Source organism: Eulemur rufifrons, chromosome 24 (genome assembly GCF_041146395.1).
Source record: "Eulemur rufifrons isolate Redbay chromosome 24, OSU_ERuf_1, whole genome shotgun sequence".
Taxonomy (NCBI): domain Eukaryota; kingdom Metazoa; phylum Chordata; class Mammalia; order Primates; family Lemuridae; genus Eulemur; species Eulemur rufifrons.
In genome coordinates this window covers 7,058,654-7,081,150 of record NC_091006.1, presented here as the reverse complement: position 1 = coordinate 7,081,150, position 22,497 = coordinate 7,058,654, and the positions used below count along the sequence as shown (strand labels likewise).

The window sequence follows — 22,497 nt, the reverse complement described above, 5'->3', positions numbered from 1 at the left end:
GTGGCCACCGATTTCTGGGCAGAGGGTTCTCAGAGGGTCCACCACAGAGTCAAGAACCACTGATTTTCCTTAAATACAATAAAATAAAAATGGAGAAAAGGGGGTTTTGGGCGATTCACAGCAACGGCCAATGAGTGTTATTGAGCAGTTTCGGGCAGTGGCCCAGGCCCTGGGGAGGGAGGGAGGGATTGGAAATGGGAGACCGAGAGAACTTTCCGTGTGCCGGGCACTGCACTAAACCCGTCACACATCCTAACTTGTAACCCTCACACCACCTTACAATGAATGAAATTCTGCCCATAAAGCCCAGCATTTGGCACAGAGAAGCCTCTAGATAAACAGAGAACATGATTATTAATCTTATGTTCCCACTTCTCTGAGATGACTTTTAAGCTGAGGCTTGAATAATAGTAACCAATATATATTAAGTTACTTCAGTGTCTAAATGCTTGATATATTAACTCATTTAATCTTCGCGACACCCCTGTGAAGTAGCTCATATTAGGTGAGGAAACCAAAGCACAGAGAGGCTCAGCAGTCACCTACTCAAAGTCACAAAGCTAGTGACTAGCAGAGCAGGCTTGAAGCCAGGCCATCTGGCTCCAAAGTCCATACTCTTGACCGTTATACTCGAGTGCCTCTCCTGAAGGAAGAGATGGAGCAGATAGGGAGAGAAGTGACTGGCAGAGTGTTCCAGGAAGCAGGGACAGCATGTGCAAAGGTCCTGGGGCAAGAATAAGCCAAGGTGTTGGGAACAGCAAGGAGGCCACGGGGGCTGGAGTGGAGGGACCAAGGGCAGAGTGAGGTGGGAGATGAGGCAGGGTTCAGCTACCTTTTGGTTTTAGCTGAGACCTGCAGGATGAGGAGGAGACCACCAGGTGAAGAGTGGTGTTTCCTAGGCAGGGGGAACAGCAGGTGCAAAGAGTGAGGCTGGACTGAGCTTGGGGAGCACAGGAGAACAGCATGGAGGCCAGCGAGGATGCACCTGAGAGACTGAAGTTGGGGAGACACAATAGAGTGGTGGGTAGGCCGTGAGGTCAGAAAAGTAGGGACAAGTAGGCCCTGGTGAATAGAGAGGTTCGATTTTGGCTGAGATGTGAAGGATGCAGGGCAGGCAGCCAGGCAATAGGGAGGTGGAAGAGGGTGGGAGTGTTGCAAGCAGTGGGTATAGCAGGTGCAATGGCCCTGGGGCTGGGCTGAGTATGGTGAGTTCAGGGCACCCACATGGCTGGAGTTGCAGGGACGGGGAGTGGGATGTTACTGGGAGAGTAGTGGGGCTTGGACCATTTAGGGCCTTTTAGGCCATCGTAAGGGGTTTGGATCAAAGCTGACACCTAAAACATGAGGTGGGAGTGGCCAGGTGAAGAGTGATGGGCGGTATTCCAGAAGGAGGGCATGGCAAGTGCAAAGGCCCTGAGGTGGGGCTGAGCATGATGTGTTCAAGAGAGTAGCAAGGGGGTCAGAGTAGCTGGAGGGAGGGCTGGGCGCAGAGCCATGAACACCCTGCCACTTGGCCCTCCTGCGTCTCTACCCAGGTGGACGGCGTCCTTAAGCACCTGCCCTTCAGCGCAGCAGACGGGCAGGTGCAGGTGTTCCGCCAGGGCAATGATGCTGTCGTGCGCACGGACTTTGGCCTGACTGTCACTTACAACTGGAATGCCCGAGTGACTGCCACCGTGCCCAGCAGCTATGCTAAGGCCCTGTGTGGACTCTGCGGGAACTTCAATGGGGACCCAAGTGACGACTTGGCTCTTCGGGATGGGGACCAAGCTGCCAGTGCACTGGCCTTTGGCAACAGCTGGCAGGAGGAGACGAGGCCCGGCTGTGGAGCAGCTGAACCAGGTGACTGTCCCCAACTGGACTCCCTGGTGGCCCAGCAGCTGCAGAACAAGACTGAGTGTGGGATCCTTGCTGACACCAAGGGGCCCTTCCGGGAGTGCCACAAGACACTGGACCCCCAGGGTGCTGTGCGCGATTGCGTCTATGACCGCTGCCTGGTGCCAGGCCAGTCTCAGCCACTGTGTGATGCGTTGGCCACATATGCTGCTGCTTGCCAGGCTGCCGGGGCCATCGTTCACCCCTGGAGGAGTGAGGAACTTTGCCGTGAGTACCGAGAGTGGCAACTGGGGGGCTCGGCCTTATGTATATTCGTTAATGTATGAACATCATTAATTTATTTAATCCTTATAACAGCCCTATGAGGTAGGGTAGGGACTGTGGTTATACCCATTCAACAGATAAGGAAACTGAGGTTCAGAAAGGCTCAGTTACATGCCTGGGATCATGACAATTAGAAAGTCACAGATGCAGTCAATATTTGTTAAATGACTGAGCACATCTCGTGGCCCCAGGTCTGATTTCCACGTGGCAGCTGTCATTCAGAGATGAGCAGCAGTGCTGCATTTAGAAGCAGTCTGTCCCCTCTCCAGTTCTTCTTGGTCCCCATCTGGCCTACCTCACTCAGAAAGGACACACAAAATGACAGCTAGTGCTTGTGTGTCACGCTTCCCACTGGGCAGGTCCTGTTCTGAGGGTTTCTCATTGAACCCTCAAAACCACCCTGTGAGGCAGGAACATTCCTATTCCCATTTTACAAGATGGGGAAACTGATCCACAGAAATGTTAAGTAACTAGCCTGAGGTCACACAGCAAGTGGAGTGATTAGAGCAGGCTGGCTCCTGAGTTTGGCATGTTTATTATCATGCTCTGTGGCCTCTGTCGAAATTGAGAATCTCTTATTTCCTTAAAACTACTGTTGTCCTTGCACCCCTTGGAAGTTCTAGAAGACTGGCTCATGAGGGCTCAGATACGCAGATGGAGGCCTGTACCCAGCACAGACTTTGACAATTATGGATATTTTACCATTCTGAGTTCCCCCACCTTCCACTCCACTTCTCCCTTTTTTTGTGGAATATTTTAAAGCAAATTCTAGACACATGAGTCTTCCCATAACTACTTTAGTAAGCATCTGTTATTCAGTAACAGAAAACAGCTTTTAAGAAACGTGACCACATGCTGTTATTACCAGTAACAAAAATAACACTAATTCCTTAACATCATCTAAAACCCAGCCTGGGTTCAAATTTCCCCAGTTGTCTAAAAAATAGTGTTTTTCCAGTTTGTTTGAATCTAGTGTGATCGAGGAACTAAAGCTTCAATTTGATTTCATTGTAATTAACTTACATTTAAATGACCTCAAGCAGCTAGTGGCTGCCGTATTGGACAGTACAGAGAGAGGCTTGATTTGGTTCAGTTTTAGTCTTTTTGTTTTCTGTTTTTACAGACTGGAGTGACTAGAGTTTGGGGAGTGGAGTGGGAAGGTTTTATTTTGTTTCGTTTTTTCCACTTTATAGCACTGGCTAAATATTTTAATTACTACTCTAGAGGGAAGAAGCTAAAAGTACCACATTCACAAATACATTGCAGAGATCACACACACACAGACGCACACGCATATGTGTGTTTGAAGTATGTGCCACATACCAACATCCTCTAACCAACTGGAATAAAGTCAGTAAAGACATGATAGATAACTCCAAACCACAGTTAAAATGGAAAATAATCTTAATTATCAGGATCTGATTAACTGTGATATAGAGTGTTCCCCAGGCCCAGCTGAACACAGGGACTCCTTGCAACTGGACCACTTTTGTGTGAGTGTGTATGAGCACGTGTGTGTGCCCATGTATATGTTGGGAGGTCAACTGTGTCATGCTGGGAGCAGGAATTCTTGATCTCGATGGCTCCTCTCCCTGCAGCGATGAGCTGCCCTCTCCACAGCCACTACGAGCCATCTATCCATGGCTGCCCGCTGTCCTGCGGAGACCTTCCAGTGTCCGGGGGCTGTGGCTCCAAAGACTATGAGGGCTGCGTGTGTGACGAGGGCTTTGCGCTCAGTGGTGAGTCCTGCGTGCCCCTGGCCTCCTGCGGCTGCGCATACCAGGGCACCTACCACCCGCCAGGCCAGACCTTCTACCCCGGTCCTGGGTGCGATTCCCTTTGCCACTGCCAGGAAGGTGGCGTGGTGTCCTGTGAGCCTTCCACCTGCGGCCCACAGGAGGCCTGCCAGCCATCCGGTGGCATCCTGGGCTGCGTGGCTGTGGGCTCTGTCACCTGCCAGGCATCGGGAGACCCTCACTACACCACCTTTGACGGCCGCCGCTTTGACTTCATGGGCACCTGCGTGTACACGCTGGCTCGGACCTGCGGGAACCGGCCTGGCCTGCCCCAGTTTGCTGTCCTGCAGGAAAACGTGGCCTGGGGCAATGGGAAAGTCAGCGTGACCAAGGTTATCACGGTCCAGGTGGCTAACTTCACCCTGCGGCTGGAGCAGGGTCAGCAGAAGGTCACGGTGAGCACAGAGGGCCCTGGGATGGAGGTGATCGGTGGGTGGGCTCAGCCCAGGAGCAGGGGCCACAGAGCCTGGAGTGGTTATGGGAGGCATGGGGTCCCCGGGGAGAGGAGGCGCTGGTCAGAGCCAGAGTGGGAAGCCAAGGAGGGAGACGTCCTCAGGAACCTGGGACCTGCTCCCATGTGGCTTAGTTTCCCCTTTCTCTGTCCCTTCGTCTCGCCCCTCTCTGCCCCTGGGTGTATTGACTATCCCCTCTGAACGTCTCTCCCACGCCCTCCTGCCTTTGTCCCCACCCTCTGCCCGCTTCACCCCTGGTCCCTGCCATAGCCACCTCCCTGGTCTCCCACCTCTACATCAGCAGGATGCAGTGCAGTCAGAGGGGGGCAGAGTTCAAGGACCAAGGACAATCCGTGGGTGACACTGTCATCCCACTAACAACAATAACAGCAATGACAGCAGCTATAGTTTTGATATGGCTGACCCCAGACCTTGTAAGGTGCTAAGCGCTTCATGTCCCTGGTGCCGTTTTATGCTCACAACAGTAGCTGGAGGCACTATGATTTGCTTCATTTTTTAGAGGGGGAGGTCCCATCACTGGGCCAAAGTCCCCCAGCGAAGGCAGGACTTGAACCCTTGTGCTGCTCTGCGGTGCTTTTCTAACAGAGAAGATTCGGTCTCACGTGGAGGCTGGCATTTCAGTTACATTAATTAGAGGGATTCCCCTGAGGTCCCACTGAAATGCAGGCACGCAGCCATTGCTCCGGCAGCAGTATTGACGGGGCTACCGATGAACAGCTGACTTTACCAGGCGCTCACTGTGCACTGCGCATGCGTGACATGATTTACTATACCTATTTAATACATGTAACCCAACGTATCCACGTTCCCGCTATAGCTCCTGACATAGCTGGCTCTAAATTTACAGGAGTTGTTGGTGTTCTTGTTATTTACATGTCTCTGAATTCCCCACCTTCCTTACGAGGTGGAAATTATTAGTATCCCCTGCTTTACAGATAGGAAACTGAGGCACAGGGATGAAGTCACTTGCCCTTAACCACCACCCGGCCCTGCTTGGGCAGTGTGGTGGCTGGCTGTGTTTTTAGGAGACTCAGCCAGAAGCGTGTCTTTCTCCCGCCTTCTCCTCTGATTTCTCACACATCCAAAAGAATCCAGTGCCCCCAGTGTTTGCGCTAAGGAAGGACGAATCAAGTTGTCAGGGGTGGATTTACAAGGCTTTGTTGGTGCCTTGTAGCCTTTAACTAAAACCACGGGTCCTCATCTCACGAGCTGTCACTCCGTCGAGACCTGTGTTGGCTTCCTGTGGCTGCCATAACGAATTACCCCAAGCATGTGGCTGAAAACAACAGAAATTTACTTTCTCGCAGTTCTGGATGCCAGAAGTCCAAAACCAAGGTGCCTCGGGGCCACACCCCCTCCAAAGGCACTAGGGGAGGATCCCGCCATGCCCCTTCCAGCTCTGGTGGCTGCAGATGTTCCCTGGCTTGTGGCAGCAGCAGTCCAGCCCCTGCCTTCGTCCTCACATGGCCTTCTGCTCTGTGTGTCTCTGTGTCTTCTTCTCTTCCCGCTCTCACAAGGGCACTTGTCATTGGATTTAGGGCCCACTCTAATCTGGGGTGATCTGTTCTCGAGATCATTATCCTAATTACATTTGCAAAGGCACTTATTCCAAATAAGGTCACGTAGTGAGAGTCCAGGTGGATATATCTTTTGGGGATCACTGTTCAATCCACTAGAAGAGCCTATCGTTATACCCATTTTACACATATGGAAACTGAGGCCCAGAGAGGTAAGGTCACACAGATCTTCAATGTGAGGCAGGGGCTTGAACTAGGGACTAACCCCTCAAAGTGCGCCTTCTGAAGCCTGGCATCTCCCGCCTCCCAGGTGAACGGTGTGGACAGGAAGCTGCCTGTGGAGCTAGCCGAGGGCCAGATCCGTGCCTCAAAGCATGGCTCAGACGTTGTGATCGAGACCCACTTTGGCCTGCGTGTGGCCTATGACCTCACGTACTATGTGCGGGTCACCATCCCAGGCAACTACTACAAGCAGATGTGTGGCCTGTGTGGGGACTACAACGGTGACCCCAAGGATGACTTCCAGAAGCCCGATGGCTCACAGGCAGGAAGCCCCACCGAGTTTGGCAACTCCTGGGAGGAGGCAGTGCCTGGCTCTCCCTGCCTGCCACCGCCCACCTGCAAGCCAGGGAGCGAGGACTGTAACTCAGACCTCACGTGTTCTCCCGAGCTGGAGAACAAGTACCAGAAGGAAGAGTTCTGTGGGCTTCTCACCAACGCCACAGGGCCGCTGGCCTCCTGCCACAAGCTGGTCAGCCCCAGCGGTCCCTTCGAAGATTGTGTCTTCGACCTCTGCGTGGGTGGCGGGAACCTGAGCATCCTCTGTAACAACATCCACGCCTATGTGAGCGCTTGCCAGGCAGCTGGCGGCCAAGTGGAGCCCTGGAGGACCGAGTCTTTCTGTCGTGAGTGAGGGGGACACCAATGGGCAGAGCGAGGGGGCTGCTGAGGGGCAGCGTGTGGGGAGATTGGGGCACAAGAGAGGTAGACCCTGGGCCCTCAGCCCCTTCCTGGGGCTCTGACGGGCACCACTCCTTGCAGCGATGGAGTGTCCCCCGAACAGCCACTACGAGCTCTGTGCAGACACCTGCTCCCTGGGCTGCTCTGCTCTCAGTGCCCCCTCGAAGTGCCCGGAGGAGTGTGCCGAGGGCTGCCAGTGTGATTCCGGCTTCCTCTACGACGGCAAGGCCTGTGTGCCCATCCAGAGCTGCGGCTGCTACCACAATGGTGTCTACTATGAGGTAGGAGCCCAGGAATCCCAGGCAGAACCCGAGGCCTCATCCTGGACCCCTCCCATTGCCCATCAGCCCCACAGCCTGTCCAGTGTCAGCCTCTCGAGTGTCTCTCCTGCCCCCCTTCCCCCTCACCCTGGCCTCATCTTGGTCCAGCGGGCCCTCTCCCACTTAGGTGCCTCCCAGCCCCTAGTTTTGCTCCCTCTGGTCCACCCTTCACATGGCATTGGTAATGACCTTTCTAAATATGACCACGGGCCCTGAAGCTTTAAACCCTCCCTTGGCTCCCCAGGTCAAGTTTTGGCTTTGTATCCCAGGTCTGGGCAAAGGTGGCCTTCCTGATCACAAAGACGAGATTTTGTCTCTGTTCCACCAGCTGCCAACTCCCTCTGCTTCCCTCTCCCACTCTCACACAGTCAGGGCTTTTACTTTGACTCGAGTGTGTGTTTGTCTAAAGTCCACCTCCCTCGTAACGCTGCAAGCTCTCCGAGGGCAGGGACCCCTCTGTTGTTCTCTTCACACAAACAATAAGAGGGATAACAGCTAATATGTAGATGGTGCTTACTATGTGCCTGCTACTGTTGTAAGTGCTATATGTATGTATTTTATACATATGTGTGTAAACTTTTTATTATGAAAATTTCAAACATGCAGAAGTTGAGAGAACAGTGGACTGAATCTCCAGGTATGTACCCATCACTTAGCTTCAAAAATAATCCACATTTTCCCAATCTTGTTTCACCTCTACCCTCCTTTCCTCTCTAATCTGGATTGCTTAAAGGAAATCCCTTCTCATGTCATCTGCACTTTACACGTACTGTTAAATCAGTTATACTTTCATAGGTAGGTGCTACTATTATCAACATCTACAACTTACAGATGAGGAAACTGAGGCATAAAGAGGTTAAGTGATTTGCCCAGAATTAAACAGTTTGGAAATAGCAGAAAGAGGCTTCGGACTGAGACAATCTGCCCTTAATCACTGTATCACAGTTTCTCCTACAGCAGACATTTAGTGAGTACTTTGGAATGAATGAGTGAGTAAATGAATGGAAGTGAATGAATGAATGAATTGGGCTCCAGAGCCATGCCATGCCTCAGTTTCACAGACAAGGGTTACCCTGCTGAGAGATGGCCCTTTCGTGTCCACCAGACCCCTCTGCACCCGGAACACTGGGGAGTTGGCTCCCATGGTGAGGTCCCTGATGGCTGTGCCCTCTGTCCCCACAGCCAGACCAGACGGTCCTCACCGATGACTGTCAGCAGCAGTGCACGTGCCATGCAGGTCAAGGCGTGGTGTGCCAGGAACACAGCTGCCAGCCGGGGCAGGTGTGCCAGCCCTCCGGAGGCGTCCTGAGCTGTGTCACCAAAGGTGCTGGGCAAGGGTGTGGCTGATGGGACTAGTGACAGAGGACAGGGACTCTGGAGCTGAGGGCGGCATGACTGGATGTTCACGGTGGGAGGTGCACAGGACTAAGGATTGAGGCCTCAGACCTGGGGACCCCTCGGCTGGGTTTCTCAGGGCCAGGGGCAGAGACCATCCACTCTGGGAGGCAGGGACCACTCTGGGGGCATCCAAACTGTAGGGACCCTCATGGCTAGGCTTCCCAGGGCAGATGTCAGAGACCCTCAGTGTACGCAGGGACAGGCACCCTTTTTCTTTAAAGGGCTAGGTGGCAAATACTTAAACTTGCAGCTATATGGTCTCAGTCACAACTACTTAACTCCGCGATTGTGGCATGAAAGCGGCCACAGACTATTTAGGTGAAGAGGTGCGGCTCAATAAAATTTTATAACACAAAAACCGGCAGCCCGAGGTGCCACCGTTTGCTGCCACAGGTATGTGGGAGCAGGCTCAGGGCTTCAGACAGCAGCACCGAAGGGCATGGGAGAGACCGGACTCCCCAGGGAGTTCTGAGGTCTCAGGCACAGAGACCCCGATGAGGCGAGACCTTGGATGTGGGGACCCTCCTCAAGTGGAGGATCAAGATTTCCAGGGGTACAGTCTCAGACGTGGGCCCCCCAGACTTAATCTGGGACACAGAGCCACCCCCAGGGCTGGTTTCTTAGGGTGAAGGGCAGAGAACCCCCTCTCCCCCGAGGATAAGAGAATGGGACCTCCAGCTCTGCAGGGCAGGGGCTGAGACCCTCAGGATAACAGGGACTCCCAGGGATGGGGGTACATCTTGGTTAGGGTCCCATCAAGAGACAGAAAGCACACAGTCGTTTGAATAAGGGAAGTTTAACATAAGGACTTATTTACTTGCAATAGGGAATTGACTCCTAAAGGGTAAAGAGAGCACTAAAGAGTACAAGCGTAGCAGATATAGGGACGAGCCCCTCCCTCTCGGGCTAAATCAGAGCATGCAAGGATGGAGGAATTGGGAAGGGCCCCCCCCACCCTAAGGCCAATTCAGATCTCATTGGAGAGGGTGCAGCTGTAGCCCACTGGGTGGGAGAGAGGTTTGTGCAGGCCGTAGCTGGCGAGAAGGAAACTCGTCCCTGGGAAGCCAGATGGGGCGGGTGCACCTCGCTGAGTGTGGCCCCACACCCAGGCAGGAGCTGGAAGGGCAGAGCAGGCGGGAAGCGGGACCAGGAGCTCCTCCCTCCTGCAGTGACTCTCTAGCGCCCTCTACTGACAAAGCCTAACACCGTGGGTGGATTTGAAGCTGAGAGGCATTAAGTGGATAACTGGCAGAGGAGGAGAGGAGGAAGTTTGGAGGCTGGCATCTTGCACACGGGGGTTCCAAAACCTGGGGTCACAGATGTAGTGATCCTAGGGAGAGGGTCTTGTACACAGAAACCCTCCAGGGCAGGACCTCAGGAATGAGGCTAGCGTCTCAAATGTAGCAACCCTTAGGGATAGAGTCGTGCACAGAGGGATCCCCAGGCCATGTGACTTAGATATGGGACCCCAGGGCTAAATATCAAATGTTGGGACCCCTGGCACAGGGTTCTGATCAGAAGGCCCCCCAGGACCCTAGTCTTGGGCACAGAGACCTCCAGGACTTGGTTCTCAGATGTGGAGAACCCCAGGTGGCTGGGATCTCAGGCACTGGGGACCCTGGGGCCCGGGTCTTGAGCACAGAGAACCCTGGGGCTGGAGTCTCAGACATGAATGGCTTCAGAGCTGGCATCTCAGACACAGGGGCCCCTGGGGCTCAGGTCTCAACCTGGGAGATCTCAAGCAAGGGAACCCTGGACACTTGATCTCAAACAAAACTGCAGGGCCTGGGTCTCAGACATAGGGACCCTAGAGCCTAGATCTTGGCTGTGGGGCCTGGGTCTAACCCTCTGAGCTAGTATCCCTGGCACAGACTGGGGCAGATGCAGGAGAGCAGCCATCCTTATGGTGGTCAGCCCCTCAAGTTCTTCTCTTCTCTGTCTCCAGACCCATGCGACGGTGTGACATGCCGGCCACAGGAGACATGCAAAGAGCAGGGTGGCCAGGGCGTGTGTGTGCCCAACTATGAGGTCACGTGCTGGCTGTGGGGCGACCCCCACTACCACTCCTTCGATGGCCAGAGCTTTGACTTTCAGGGCACCTGTAACTATGTGCTGGCAACAACTGTCTGCCTGGGGGTCAGCAACCAGGGCCTGACACCCTTCACTATCACCACCAAGAACGAGAACCGGGGCAACCCTGCCGTGTCCTACGTGAGGCTCGTCACCGTATCTACCCTTGACACCAACATCTCCATCCACAAGGACGAGATTGGCAAAGTTCGGGTACGTTTGGCAGGATGGTCCCCTGAGCTCCCTGGCAGGGCTGGAGGGGTCCTGGAGGGCACAGCTGGGAGCTCAAGGTTCTCTGTCTTCACCTGGGCCTAAAACAAAATGACAACAAAACCCACAGTAATTACAGCAAAAATAGCACCTTTTTACTGGGAATTAAACGAGCCTAGCCCTCTGCTTCAACACTTCAACACAGCGCAGGCGCCGAATACCTGGTGGCGAGTGCGTGGAAGAGATGTCCAGACACAGAGATGCACAGAGAACAAGGAGGGAGGGAGGAAGAGAAAAGAGACAGAAACAGAGAGAAACTCGAGAGAGAAAGAAAGAAGGGAAGAAGCAGAGATAGAGAGACAGACCAAGGTGAAGAGACAGGGAGAGACACAAAGACAGAGACAGAAAGGAGGGAGACAGAGGTCAAGAGAGAGATCTAGAAAGAGCAGAGTGAGGTTTTATTCCCCAGGGCCTGGACTAGGACAGATGTCCACAATGTTTGTCAAATAACAATGCAACTGGCAGTCGTGAGGAAGGCCTTGGTAGGAAGAGAGGGAGGTGGGGGGCCGGAGCTGGGCCCACCCACCTCCAGTAAGTCGCGTTTGCCTCCCTCCGTCCTTCCCCCAGGTGAACGGGGTGCTGACAGCGCTGCCTGTCTCCGTGGCCGGTGGGCGGCTTTCAGTGACCCAGGGCGCGTCAAAGGCGGTGCTGGCAGGTGATTTTGGGCTGCAAGTCAGCTACGACTGGAACTGGCGGGTGGAGGTGATCCTGCCCAGCAGCTATCACAGTGCAGTGTGTGGGCTCTGTGGGAACATGGACCGCGACCCCAGTAATGACCAGGTCTTCCCCAATGGCACACGGGCTCCTTCGATACCCATCTGGGGTGGCAGCTGGCGAGTCCCAGGCTGGGATCCACTGTGCTGGGACGAATGTCAGGGGTCCTGCCCAACCTGCGCCGAGGACCAGCAGGAGGAGTTCAAGGGCCCTGGCTTCTGTGGACCCCTGACCCCTGGCGCAGGGGGCCCCTTCTCCGCCTGCCATGCCCAAGTGCCACCTGACACCTTCTTCAAGGGCTGTGTTCTGGATGTCTGCCTGGGCGGTGGGGCCCACGACATACTTTGCCAGGCACTGGCTTCCTATGCTGCCGCCTGCCAGGCTGCTGGGATTGTCATCGAGGACTGGCGGACACAGGCCGGCTGTGGTGAGTGTTAGGGCAGCAGGGCAGGAGCTGGGGGCAGGGTCCTGTCTCTGTGGGGCTGGTTTGGTTTTATTCCAATCCTTCTGGGTCTTTTTGTTTGTTTCTCTCTGTGTCTGTCTTTCTGTCACTTGGCGCTTGTCTCTGCATCTCATTTGATTGTCTCTGTCTCTGTTTCTCATTCTTTCTCCCTGCATCTCCCTCTGTTTCTGTTTGGGTCCCTCTCTGTCTCTGTCTCCTCCCACCCTGTCCTCGGACACCCCTGACACTATTCTTTCTGCTTTTCTCCCTCCTGCTCCCTCATCCTCCCACAGAGATGTCCTGCCCAGAGAACAGCCACTACGAGCTCTGTGGCCCACCGTGCCCAGCCAGCTGCCCGTCCCCTGCACCCCCCGCGACCTCAGCCCCATGTGGGGGCCCCTGCACCGAGGGCTGCCAGTGCAACTCAGGCTTCGTGTTGAGTGCTGACCGCTGCGTGTCCCTTCAAGGTGGCTGTGGCTGCTGGGCCAACGGCACCTACTATGAGGCGAACAGCGAGTTTTGGGCTGATGACACCTGCTCCCAGTGGTGTAGCTGTGGGCCTGGGGGTGGCTCACTGGTTTGCAAGCCTTCCAGCTGTGGACAGGGTGAGGAGTGTGCCCTCCTGCCCTCTGGCCAGCACGGCTGCCACCCCATCAGCACGGCTGAGTGCCAGGCCTGGGGTGACCCCCATTATACCACCCTGGATGGGCACCGATTCGACTTTCAAGGCACCTGCGAGTACCTGCTGAGCGCGCCCTGCAATGAATCATCCACGAAAGCTGAGAACTTCAACGTCACTGTAGTCAATGAGCATCGGGGCAGCCAGGCTGTCAGCTACACCCGCAGTGTCACCCTGCATATCTACAACCACTACCTGACCCTGAGTGCCCGCTGGCCCCGGCAGCTACAGGTGAGGAGGGCTGTGGGCCAGACAGGAGCACGTGCCAGCCTCGGGGCTGCCCGAGATGGGAAGGAGTCCCCCATTCCTCTGAGCACCTTCCGCAGCTTAGCTGATGCGTGATGGAGAGGTTCAGAGTAGAGGCCTAAGCTAGCTGGCTTGGAGCAGTGGCATCCCCCTCTCTGAGCCTTAGTTTATTCCTCTGTAAAATGGGTCTAAGAAAAGTACCTGCTTCAGAGAAGCCTGAGGAGCCAGTGGCTTCGTGTCTATTGATTATAAGAGAGGAGGTTCTGTGCTCAGAGTGCCACAGGCAGCGAGGCCAGGATTCAAACCCGCATTTGCGCCTCTCACCGCCCCCCATCCCCCGCCTGCAGGTGGACGGCGAGCTCGTGGCGCTGCCCTTCCAGCTGGACTCGGGCCTGCGCGCGTACCTGAGCGGCGCCGACGTGGTGGTCACCACGACCTTCGGGCTCTCGCTGGCTTTCGACGGGAGCAGCTCCGTGCGCCTGCGCGTGCCGGCGGCGTACGCGGGCGCCCTCTGTGGCCTGTGCGGGAACTACAACAAGGACCCCGCGGACGACCTGGCGGCGGTGGGCGGGAACCCGGACGGCTGGCAGGTGGGCGGCGCCCCGGGCTGCGGGGAGTGCGTGCCTGGACCGTGCCCGCAGCCGTGCACGCCCGAGGAGCAGGAGCCCTTTGGCGGCCCAGATGCCTGCGGCGTGATCTCAGCCCTCGACGGCCCGCTGGCGCCCTGCCACTGCCTCGTGCCGCCCGAGAAGTACTTCAAGGCCTGCTTGCTGGACGCCTGCCAAGCTCAGGGTCATCCGGGAGGCCTCTGCCCTGCTGTGGCCGCCTATGTAGCAGCCTGTCAGGCTGCTGGGGCCCAGCTCGACGAATGGAGGCAACCAGACTTCTGTCGTGAGTACTGATCCCTGTATGGTCCACCCAGTGGGGTCTTTCTCCGCCCTTCCCAGGACTCTAAGACAAGAAAGCGCCTTCTCTTTCTCCATGGGGCTCAGGGACCACCCTCCTTCCCCTGAGCCAGGTACTTCCCGTCAGAGAAACACCTTGGCATTCACACTCAAATACACCATGTCAGCGAGGGCACGGGGGAGACTCAGTTACAGACACCTGCTCAGATACCCAGGGCCCAGTACGCTCTCAGGGATTTGTGAGCCATGGGCTCACATCTTCTAGTGATATAGATCTGGGTGGCTGGCCCTGTCCAAGTCACACAGCAAAGTACCCCTGGTCGGGGAGACCTAGTGAGTTATACCTGGTCAGATGCCCCTCGACTGTTTCACACACTGAAGTGCACCTAGCGACATAGAATTGGTGGCATACCTTCAGCGGTATCTGGCTAGATCAGACACTGAAACAAACTGGTCAGATGCACCCAGATAGAATCAGGAGTCTGACACAGGCCCAGGCAGACCCGCAGACTCACAGTTAGATGGTCCTGGGCAGTCCCTTCAGGCAGGTCTCCTCGGTCAGATTTATCCTGTCACACCCGGAGACAGATCATGTCAGAGGGACACCGATGCTCCAGGTAGACACCCACAGCTAGGCAGGGAGGTGTGCTCAGGCAGATTCATACCCCGATACACAGCTGGCCCCATACCGCAGTCACATCCACACCCTGAGATGCCCACAGTGGGTTCTAATCCTGTATGTCGCAGTCAGGGATACAGGATCACATTCACCCAGGCAGAGTCACTTGATGTTTAGAAATATTCCGTGAGGTTGACACACAGCGTGGCAGAGGGACCTGTCATATCCCCCTCCCCCTGCTCCCATGCCGAACCCCCAGTCCGATGTGCTGGATCAGATGCCCACACCCAGTGACGCCCAAGCTGACCGGGCAGTTCTCTCTCAGGACCTTCCCCTGCCCGCCAAGCCTGCCTGTTCTTCCCTACCTTGTCCCTCCCTCCCCACCCCCCCACGGCTGCCTGGCTCATCTCATCCCCACCTTGTCCCCACAGCCCTCCAGTGCCCTGCCCACAGCCACTACGAGCTCTGCGGTAACTCCTGCCCCGTGAGCTGCCCAAGCCTCTCGGCCCCCGAGGGCTGCGAGCCTGCCTGCCGTGAGGGCTGTGTTTGCGATGCTGGCTATGTGCTCAGTGGCGACACCTGTGTGCCCGTGGGCCAGTGCGGCTGCCTCCACAATGGCCGCTACTACCAGCTGGGCGAGGCCTTCTACCCGGGCCCCGAGTGCGAGCGGCGCTGTGAGTGCAAGGCAGGTGGCCAAGTCAGCTGCCAGGAGGGCGCGGCCTGTGGGCCCTATGAGGAATGCCGGCTGGAGAACGGTGTCCAGGCCTGTCACCCCACGGGCTGTGGCCGCTGCCTGGCCAGCGGGGGCATCCACTACATCACCCTTGATGGACGTGTCTATGACCTGCATGGCTCCTGCTCCTATGTCTTGGCCCAAGTCTGCCACCCAAAGCCTGGGGATGAGGACTTCACCATCGTGCTTGAGAAGAACGCAACTGGAGAGCCCCAACGCCTGCTGGTCACTGTGGCTGGTCAGGTTGTGGCCCTGGCTCGGGGGCCACAGGTGAGTGGACACGGCCCCTTCCCCAGGGTTCTGAGGACACATGACCCCACCCAGTAGGGTCTGAGAGGGACATTGTCCCAACCCGGAGGTTCTGAGGGGACACAGCCCTACCCTTGGAGGGTTTGGTGAGGAATGGTCCCACCCTGGGAGTTTGGGAGGGAAGGGGAGACACAGCTCTGCCCTGGGGGTGTGAGGGGACAGCCTCACCTGTGGTTCTGTGAGCCCCTGACCTACCTGACCCTTCCACCCAGGTCACTGTGGACGGCGAGGCTGTGGCCCTGCCTGTGGCTGTGGGCCATGTGCGGGTGACTGCTGAGGGCAGAAACATGGTTCTGCAGACCACCAAGAACCTGCGGCTTCTCTTTGATGGCGATGCCCACATCCTCATGTCCATCCCTAGCCCTTTCCGTGGGCGACTTTGTGGCCTCTGTGGGAACTTCAATGGCAACTGGAGCGATGACTTTGTCCTGCCCAGTGGCACAGCAGCCCCCAGCGTGGAAGCCTTTGGAGCTGCGTGGCGGGCGCCCGGCTCCGCCCAGGGCTGTGCTGAGGGCTGCGGGCCCCAAGGCTGCCCCGTGTGCTTGGCAGAGGAGACGGCACCATATGAGAGCAAGGACTCCTGCGGGCAGCTCCTTGACTCCCAGGGCCCCTTCGCCACCTGCCATGCATTGCTGAGTCCCTCTGAGTACTTCCGCCAATGCGTGTACGACCTGTGTGCCCAAAAGGGTGACGAAGCCTTCCTCTGCCGCAGCCTGGCAGCCTACACAGCAGCCTGTCAGGCTGCCGGAGTGGCCGTGAAGCCCTGGAGGACAGACAGCTTCTGCCGTGAGTGTCCGTGGGTCCCTCAGCGGACTCCAGACCAGACCGGGTGCATCTCCTGACCTGTTCCTTCTGTCTCCACCTCAGAGCAGGCCCTCCCTGCCCACCTTGTCCCCCTGTCCCCCTTTCCCTCTTGCCCTCTGACTGCCCCTTCTCAGACTCCTTACCAGGGCCAAGTCTCCTCAAGCCTCAAATTCGCTTCTTCCCTGGGGCTCTGCCCTGGACTTTTTCTGCAGTGACCTTAAAGGGACAGTTGGGTGGTTCAGGATATGCACACAATCAAGCCTGAGTCCGAGGCTCACCCGGACCTCCCCTCCCCAGGACGAGACCACATCCCCTCAGATCCCTCCAGGACAAGACCACAGCCCATTAGGGCCCCCAAACCAGGACTGTACCTCTCCTTCAAATCCCCAGGGCAGGGACACCTCCCCTCAGATTCTCCAGGACAAGGCAATGGCCCCTCATGCCCCAGGGCAGACCTATGTCTCCTTCAGTCTCCTCAGGGCAGGATCTACACCCAGGGCCACCATCCACACCTGCTGTGTTCCCAGCTGAAATCGGCATTTCACCCAAACCTGGTCCTCCTTTCCTCTACCCGGGTGCCCATCAGTTGCTTAGCCAGAGCCCAGGGCTCTGTTTCCCCTGGCTCCTCACAGCCCCTGTCCCCGCCCCGACTCCCCTGCCCATGCCCCCCTATCCCACTCAACCCCTCTGCCCATGCGCCCATCCCATCCGACCCCTCTGTCTGTACCTCCTCAATGCAGCGTGTTCACTGTTACTGGTTGCCTCCCTGGACGTGAGCTCTGAGGCTGTCTTATCACCGTGTCCTCAGCACCTCCCAGCCTAGGGCTTGGTGCGCAGTAGGGCCCGTTAGTTACTCCGTGCCCTGTGGAGATGTGACCCTGCCCTGCCTCCTCCGTCTGCAGCGCTCCAGTGCCCCGCCCACAGCCACTACTCCGTCTGCACACGCACCTGCCAGGGCTCCTGCGCGGCTCTCTCCGGCCTCACGGGCTGCACCACCCGCTGCTTTGAGGGCTGTGAGTGCGACGACCGCTTCCTGTTCTCCCAGGGCGTCTGCATCCCCGTCCAAGACTGTGGCTGCACCCACGGTGGCCGATACTTGCCGGTGAGTAGGGATTTGAGGTGGGCAGGGAGGGAGGAGCTTCTGCGCTGACCTCCTTGAGGGTGGGGACGGAGGAGCTGCCCCCATGTCCCGGCTGTGTGACTTGATGCAGGCAACCTCCCTATAGCAGTTTCCTGTGGCTGCTCTAACAAATCACCACAGAACTGGTAGCTTAAAATAAGGGAAATTTATCCTCCCACAGTCCTGGAGGCCAGAAGTCAGAAATCAGGATCACTGGGCTGAAATCAAGGTGTTGACAGGGTGGCGCCTCCTCCAGAGGCTGGAGGGGGGACCCTGGTCCTTACCTATTCCAGCTTCTGGTTGCCGCAGACATTCCTTGGTTGTGGCCACATCACTCCAAGCTGTGCCTCCTCTTCCTTGGGGTGTGTCATAAAAATCTCCCTCTGCCCCCTCTTATAAGAATACACGCAATTGCATTTGGAGCCCACCCAGCTAATTCACGATAAATTTTCCATCTCAAGATCCTTAGTTTAATCACATCTGCAAATGCCCCTTTCCCATATAAGGTACTATTTACTGGTTTCGGGGACGAGGACCGCCGTTTGGCCTGCCACATTTCCCTCCGCGGCCTCTTCACCTATAAAATGGTTTATCATCATCCTTGTGCCATAGGTGTCCGAGGATCGGGTACGGCTGAGCCAGATTCATGGGGGAGAGGAAATAAACTCCATTTCTTAATGGGAGTCTGCTGCAAAGTCACTCTGCCTGGGTACAGAGGGTTGAAGGACTTGTGAACATTTTTGCACTTCATCACACCACCCTAACCTGGCCCCTTTCTGTGCACAGGTAAACTCCTCCTTGCTGACCTCAGACTGCAGTGAGCGCTGTTCCTGTTCCTCAAGCTCCGGTCTGACATGCCAGGCAGCTGGCTGCCCAGAAGGCCGTGTCTGTGAGATCCAGGCTGGAGCCCGGGACTGCTGGACCTCCCGTGCTCTCTGTTCCCTCTCTGCGGGTGCCAACCTGACCACCTTTGATGGAGCCCACAGGGGCACCTACCCTCCTGGCATCTATGAGCTTTCTTCCTACTGCCCAGGACTACAGAAGACCATCCCCTGGTACCGAGTGGTTGCTCATGTCCAGCCCTGCCATGGTAAATTCGAGGCTGTGGGCCAGGTCCACATCTTCTTCAAGGATGGGATAGTGACAGTGGCCCCAAACAACAGTGTGTGGGTAAGCTTGGGCAGGGGGGACGGTGGATATCTTCCCTGGGCTTTTGTTCTTCCTGTTGCAGGGTCCTTACATTCCTGGCTGCCTTTCTGTCTTGCTATCTGTTTTCTTTATCCGGGTCTGGAGTTTGGTTTCTGGATTTCTATTTGTTTCAATATTTCAAACTTAGTACCTCTGTTCTGGCTGAGCTCTTGAGGAGCAAAAACACACTCAAGTAACATAATAATAATAAAACAAATAATAGTTTTGACATTAGTACTAATCAAGACTCCACTGGTTGCAAGTGACAAAAAACCCAATTCAACTTGCTTTAAGCAAAATTGAATTTATTGGCCCACATACCTAGAAAATCCAGGGATAGAGCTTCAGGAGTGGCTGGATCCAGGTGCCCTGACAGTATTATCAGAAATTTGTATCTCTATCTTTTAGATTTGCTGTTCGCCAAATTGACTTCATTCTTAAACAGGCTTTCCCCTCACAGGAGTAAAGATGACCTCCCAGCTGCTCCACGCTGGCTCCCCACCAGCTTAGCTACCTTAGCAGAAGGTGATCTAATAAAAGACCCAGGATTATATCTCACTGGGCCAGTTTGGGTCACATATCCCCCCCTGGAACCAGTCACTTTGGCCTTAAGGATGGAATGTTGTGATTGGTCAGGTTGGGGTCACGTGATAGTCCCCAATACCATCCCCAGATTCAGCTCTTCAGTAGGAGGAGTCACAGGACTCAGCATATCGTTGTACTTATAGCTAAGATTTATTACAGTGAAAGGATGTGAAGCAAAATCAACAAAGGGAAAAGGTGCATCATGCAAAGTCCAGAGAAACCAGGTGCAAGCTTCCAAGAGTCCTTTCCCAGTGGAGTCACAAAGGACATGCCTACTCCCTCCAGCAATAAGTTGTAACAAAACATGTGAAATGTTGTCTATCAGGGAGATCCTGCCATCTTGGCCGCCACTTTGTTCCCACTACCCAGATGAGGGCCTGGCCCCTAGAAGGTACCCAGGGAAAGTTTAGTTTTGTGAATAAACTTGGCCTCTGTGCCAGGCCACGTGCTAGGTAACAGAGATGACTCAGACCCAGTTCTTGTACACGCAAAGCTTGCAGCCTGGGGAGGCTGTCCACCCACTCAGTCTCCATCTGTCCTTCACTGTGTCCATCCTTCCTCCCAGCATCTATTCTCCCACCTCTCTTTTGTTCCTTCCTTCTTTCCTTCCTTCCCTCCTTCCTCTCACCCATCCATCCATTTCAAATCTATCTACCTGTCTTTCCTATCTATTGACATATCTTTCCAATCATCTGGCAGAGGAAAACTCAGATGCAAGAGCATTTTCTTTAAAGAAGAACTCTTTCCAAGAAGTTTCACTAGGGAGTCTAACTTTAAAAGGATTAACTCATCAACTAATATAGATAAAAGTTATTTAAAGGAAAAAACATAGAAGCTTACTGGGTCTGCAGCCTATAATGTGGAAAAGGTAATTTTCTCACATGATTAGTATATTTGCTAAAGTCATTACTTATCTTCAGACATCTGCATTGTAAAACTAAGGGATAAAGTTGCTTTCATTAGGGAACCAGTAACTTACAGGACATGCTCAAGGGTTCTTTTATTTTGAAAACTAGAACCAAACAGGATGACCCTGGGGTTTGACTGTTTGTTTTTTAATAGTACAAACTTTATTCACATATAAGACTCCATAAAGTTAAAAGCAGGGGCAGATCCTTTTGTAAAAAGTGAATGTAAAAAGGCATCATGCCATTTTATTTAAAATTACAAATAAGTTTTTTTAAGTAGTTGAGTTGAGATATTAAATTCCATTCCTGCTTCTCAGATTTCTGCAAAGTAGCATATTATATGCTCAGTCCTATGTAGTCACAGTGGAGATTTCAAATTGACTCTCAATATTGAAATGAACAGCTCAGTGTCTTCTCTTGCAATAAAGTACCTCATTTGACATACAAGGGAAGGTGGCATTCAGATTCTTACATGATGGAGTTGCAGAAGCAGCTTCGTGTCTTCATTCTCAATGTGTATTCCCACCCTTGTTTCCCATCGGGTGACACTGCCAGTTTCACCATCGCTCCTGTCAACTTCATTTAAAAGAGGATGCTGCCTGAAATTGGCATAATGGTGTCTACCGCAGTTGGGCACCCACAGCTCCTGGGACACGCAAGGTTGAGGAGGGAACATTCCTTGATCCCATGAGTTTGGGACCAGCCTTGGGTAACATTATGAGCCTCGACATTTGTGGAGGACACATGACAGAGGCATTTCAGATCAGACAGCAGAGTTTCTTGAGATATACTTGATTTTAGTTTTATTTATTTTTTATTTTTTTATTTTTTTGAGACAGAGTCTCACTCTTTTGCCCTGGCTAGAGTGCCGTGGCGTCAGCCTAGCTCACAGCAACCTCAAACTCCTGGGCTTAAGCAATCCTTCTGCCTCAGCCTCCCAAGTAGCTGGGACTATAGGCATGTGCCACCATGCCCGGCTAATTTTTTTTTCTATATATATTTTTAGCTGTCCAAATCATTTCTCTCTATTTTTTAGTAGAGATGGGGTCTCCCTCTTGCTCAGGCTGGTCTCGAACTCCTGACCTCGAACAATCCTCCCGCCTCAGCCTCCCAGAGTGCTTGGTTTACAGGCGTGAGCCACCGAGCCCGGCCTTGATTTTAGTTTTAAACAGAACAAATTCCTTCAAAGTTGTTGTTACAATACCGTGGTCACTAGGATGGTAGAAAAACTCATAGTAAACATCCCGCTCAACTTCAGTTGCAGGGCAGTCATCTGCTAAATACACTTCATCAGCGTTCATGTATAAACTGTGAAATAGCATGGGTTTAATCCCGGCACAGAGCCAGTGTTGGGTGCGTTGTACTTGAACACTGACCAGTCTTCAGCACAGGTCCCTATGAAGCAATGAAGGAGAAAGAGCCCCCTTAACCCCAGGAAAGTTCTTCATTTACCCAGATTGGAAGCCAAATCTCACTCAGGAAACAGGATTGTTTGTTGATCTGACACAAAGTGCTTTCCCCCCAGACTTTGGGGTGTTGTGCAGATCCATCCACTCTCCATCCTTCAATCTATCCACCCAAATCTCCAGCTATCTTTTTTATTTTTATTTTTACTTTTTACAGAATGCTCCAAGATGATCCACCTATCTTAGCTGTCTTCTCATGTATCCATCTCTCCATATAGTGCATCCACCCAGGTCTTCATCTCTTTCAGCACCTGCCTCCTTGATTTAGCTCCTTGAACTTATTATCTCGCTTGGGGTCCCCATCCTGGCAACAGCCCAGAGGTGGCTCTGGCCTCACCTCTGTGTTTGCCCACCTCCCCCAGGTGAACGGTCTCCAAGTGGATCTCCCAGCTGAGGTGTTAACGTCTGTGTCTGTGAGTCAGACACCTGATGGCTCCATGCTAGTCCAACAGAAGGAGGGCGTCCAGGTGTGGCTTAGAGCCAATGGGAAGCTGGATGTGACGGTCAGTGATGACCATGCTGGGATGCTCTGTGGTGCCTGTGGAAACTTCGACGGGGACCAGACCAATGATGGGGATGACTCCCAAGGGAAGACAGAGACGGAGAGATGGCGAGCACCGGACTTCTCCCCATGGTGAGAGATGGAGTATGGAAACCAAGCTTCTTGGGGAAGGGGTCCCTGGGTCCTCATGAGACGGGAGCAGTCAGGGTGGGCGCTTAGTCTTCAAGAGGAGGTGCCAAGTTTCTGTCTCTTGCAGTTACAACTGATCAGTCATCCACCGGGAATGAAGACTTCAGGACCTGATCCCCCGGAG

The 22,497-nt window shown here is 54.4% G+C and overlaps 2 protein-coding genes across 2 annotated transcripts in view; one reads left to right on the top strand and one right to left on the bottom strand.

Moving 5' to 3' along the window:
• FCGBP (Fc gamma binding protein) overlaps positions 1 to 22,497 on the top strand; it is a 35,514-nt gene extending 13,017 nt beyond the window's left edge. Inside the window, exons 6-21 of the mRNA XM_069456893.1 lie at positions 1,536 to 2,103; positions 3,759 to 4,385; positions 4,679 to 4,761; positions 6,257 to 6,851; positions 6,988 to 7,187; positions 8,409 to 8,563; positions 10,496 to 10,907; positions 11,532 to 12,105; positions 12,414 to 13,030; positions 13,393 to 13,936; positions 15,001 to 15,572; positions 15,824 to 16,397; positions 17,318 to 17,517; positions 18,322 to 18,705; positions 22,045 to 22,316; positions 22,441 to 22,497. Of these exons, the coding sequence (XP_069312994.1) occupies positions 1,536 to 2,103; positions 3,759 to 4,385; positions 4,679 to 4,761; positions 6,257 to 6,851; positions 6,988 to 7,187; positions 8,409 to 8,563; positions 10,496 to 10,907; positions 11,532 to 12,105; positions 12,414 to 13,030; positions 13,393 to 13,936; positions 15,001 to 15,572; positions 15,824 to 16,397; positions 17,318 to 17,517; positions 18,322 to 18,705; positions 22,045 to 22,316; positions 22,441 to 22,450 (6,387 nt within the window). The 3' untranslated portion in view covers positions 22,451 to 22,497. The remainder of the gene's footprint in view (positions 1 to 1,535; positions 2,104 to 3,758; positions 4,386 to 4,678; positions 4,762 to 6,256; positions 6,852 to 6,987; positions 7,188 to 8,408; positions 8,564 to 10,495; positions 10,908 to 11,531; positions 12,106 to 12,413; positions 13,031 to 13,392; positions 13,937 to 15,000; positions 15,573 to 15,823; positions 16,398 to 17,317; positions 17,518 to 18,321; positions 18,706 to 22,044; positions 22,317 to 22,440) is intronic.
• Positions 20,932 to 21,766, bottom strand: OOSP1 (oocyte secreted protein 1). The gene is given in 4 exon segments (XM_069458091.1): positions 20,932 to 21,006; positions 21,368 to 21,588; positions 21,591 to 21,658; positions 21,744 to 21,766. Coding segments are annotated over 4 exon segments (387 nt in total).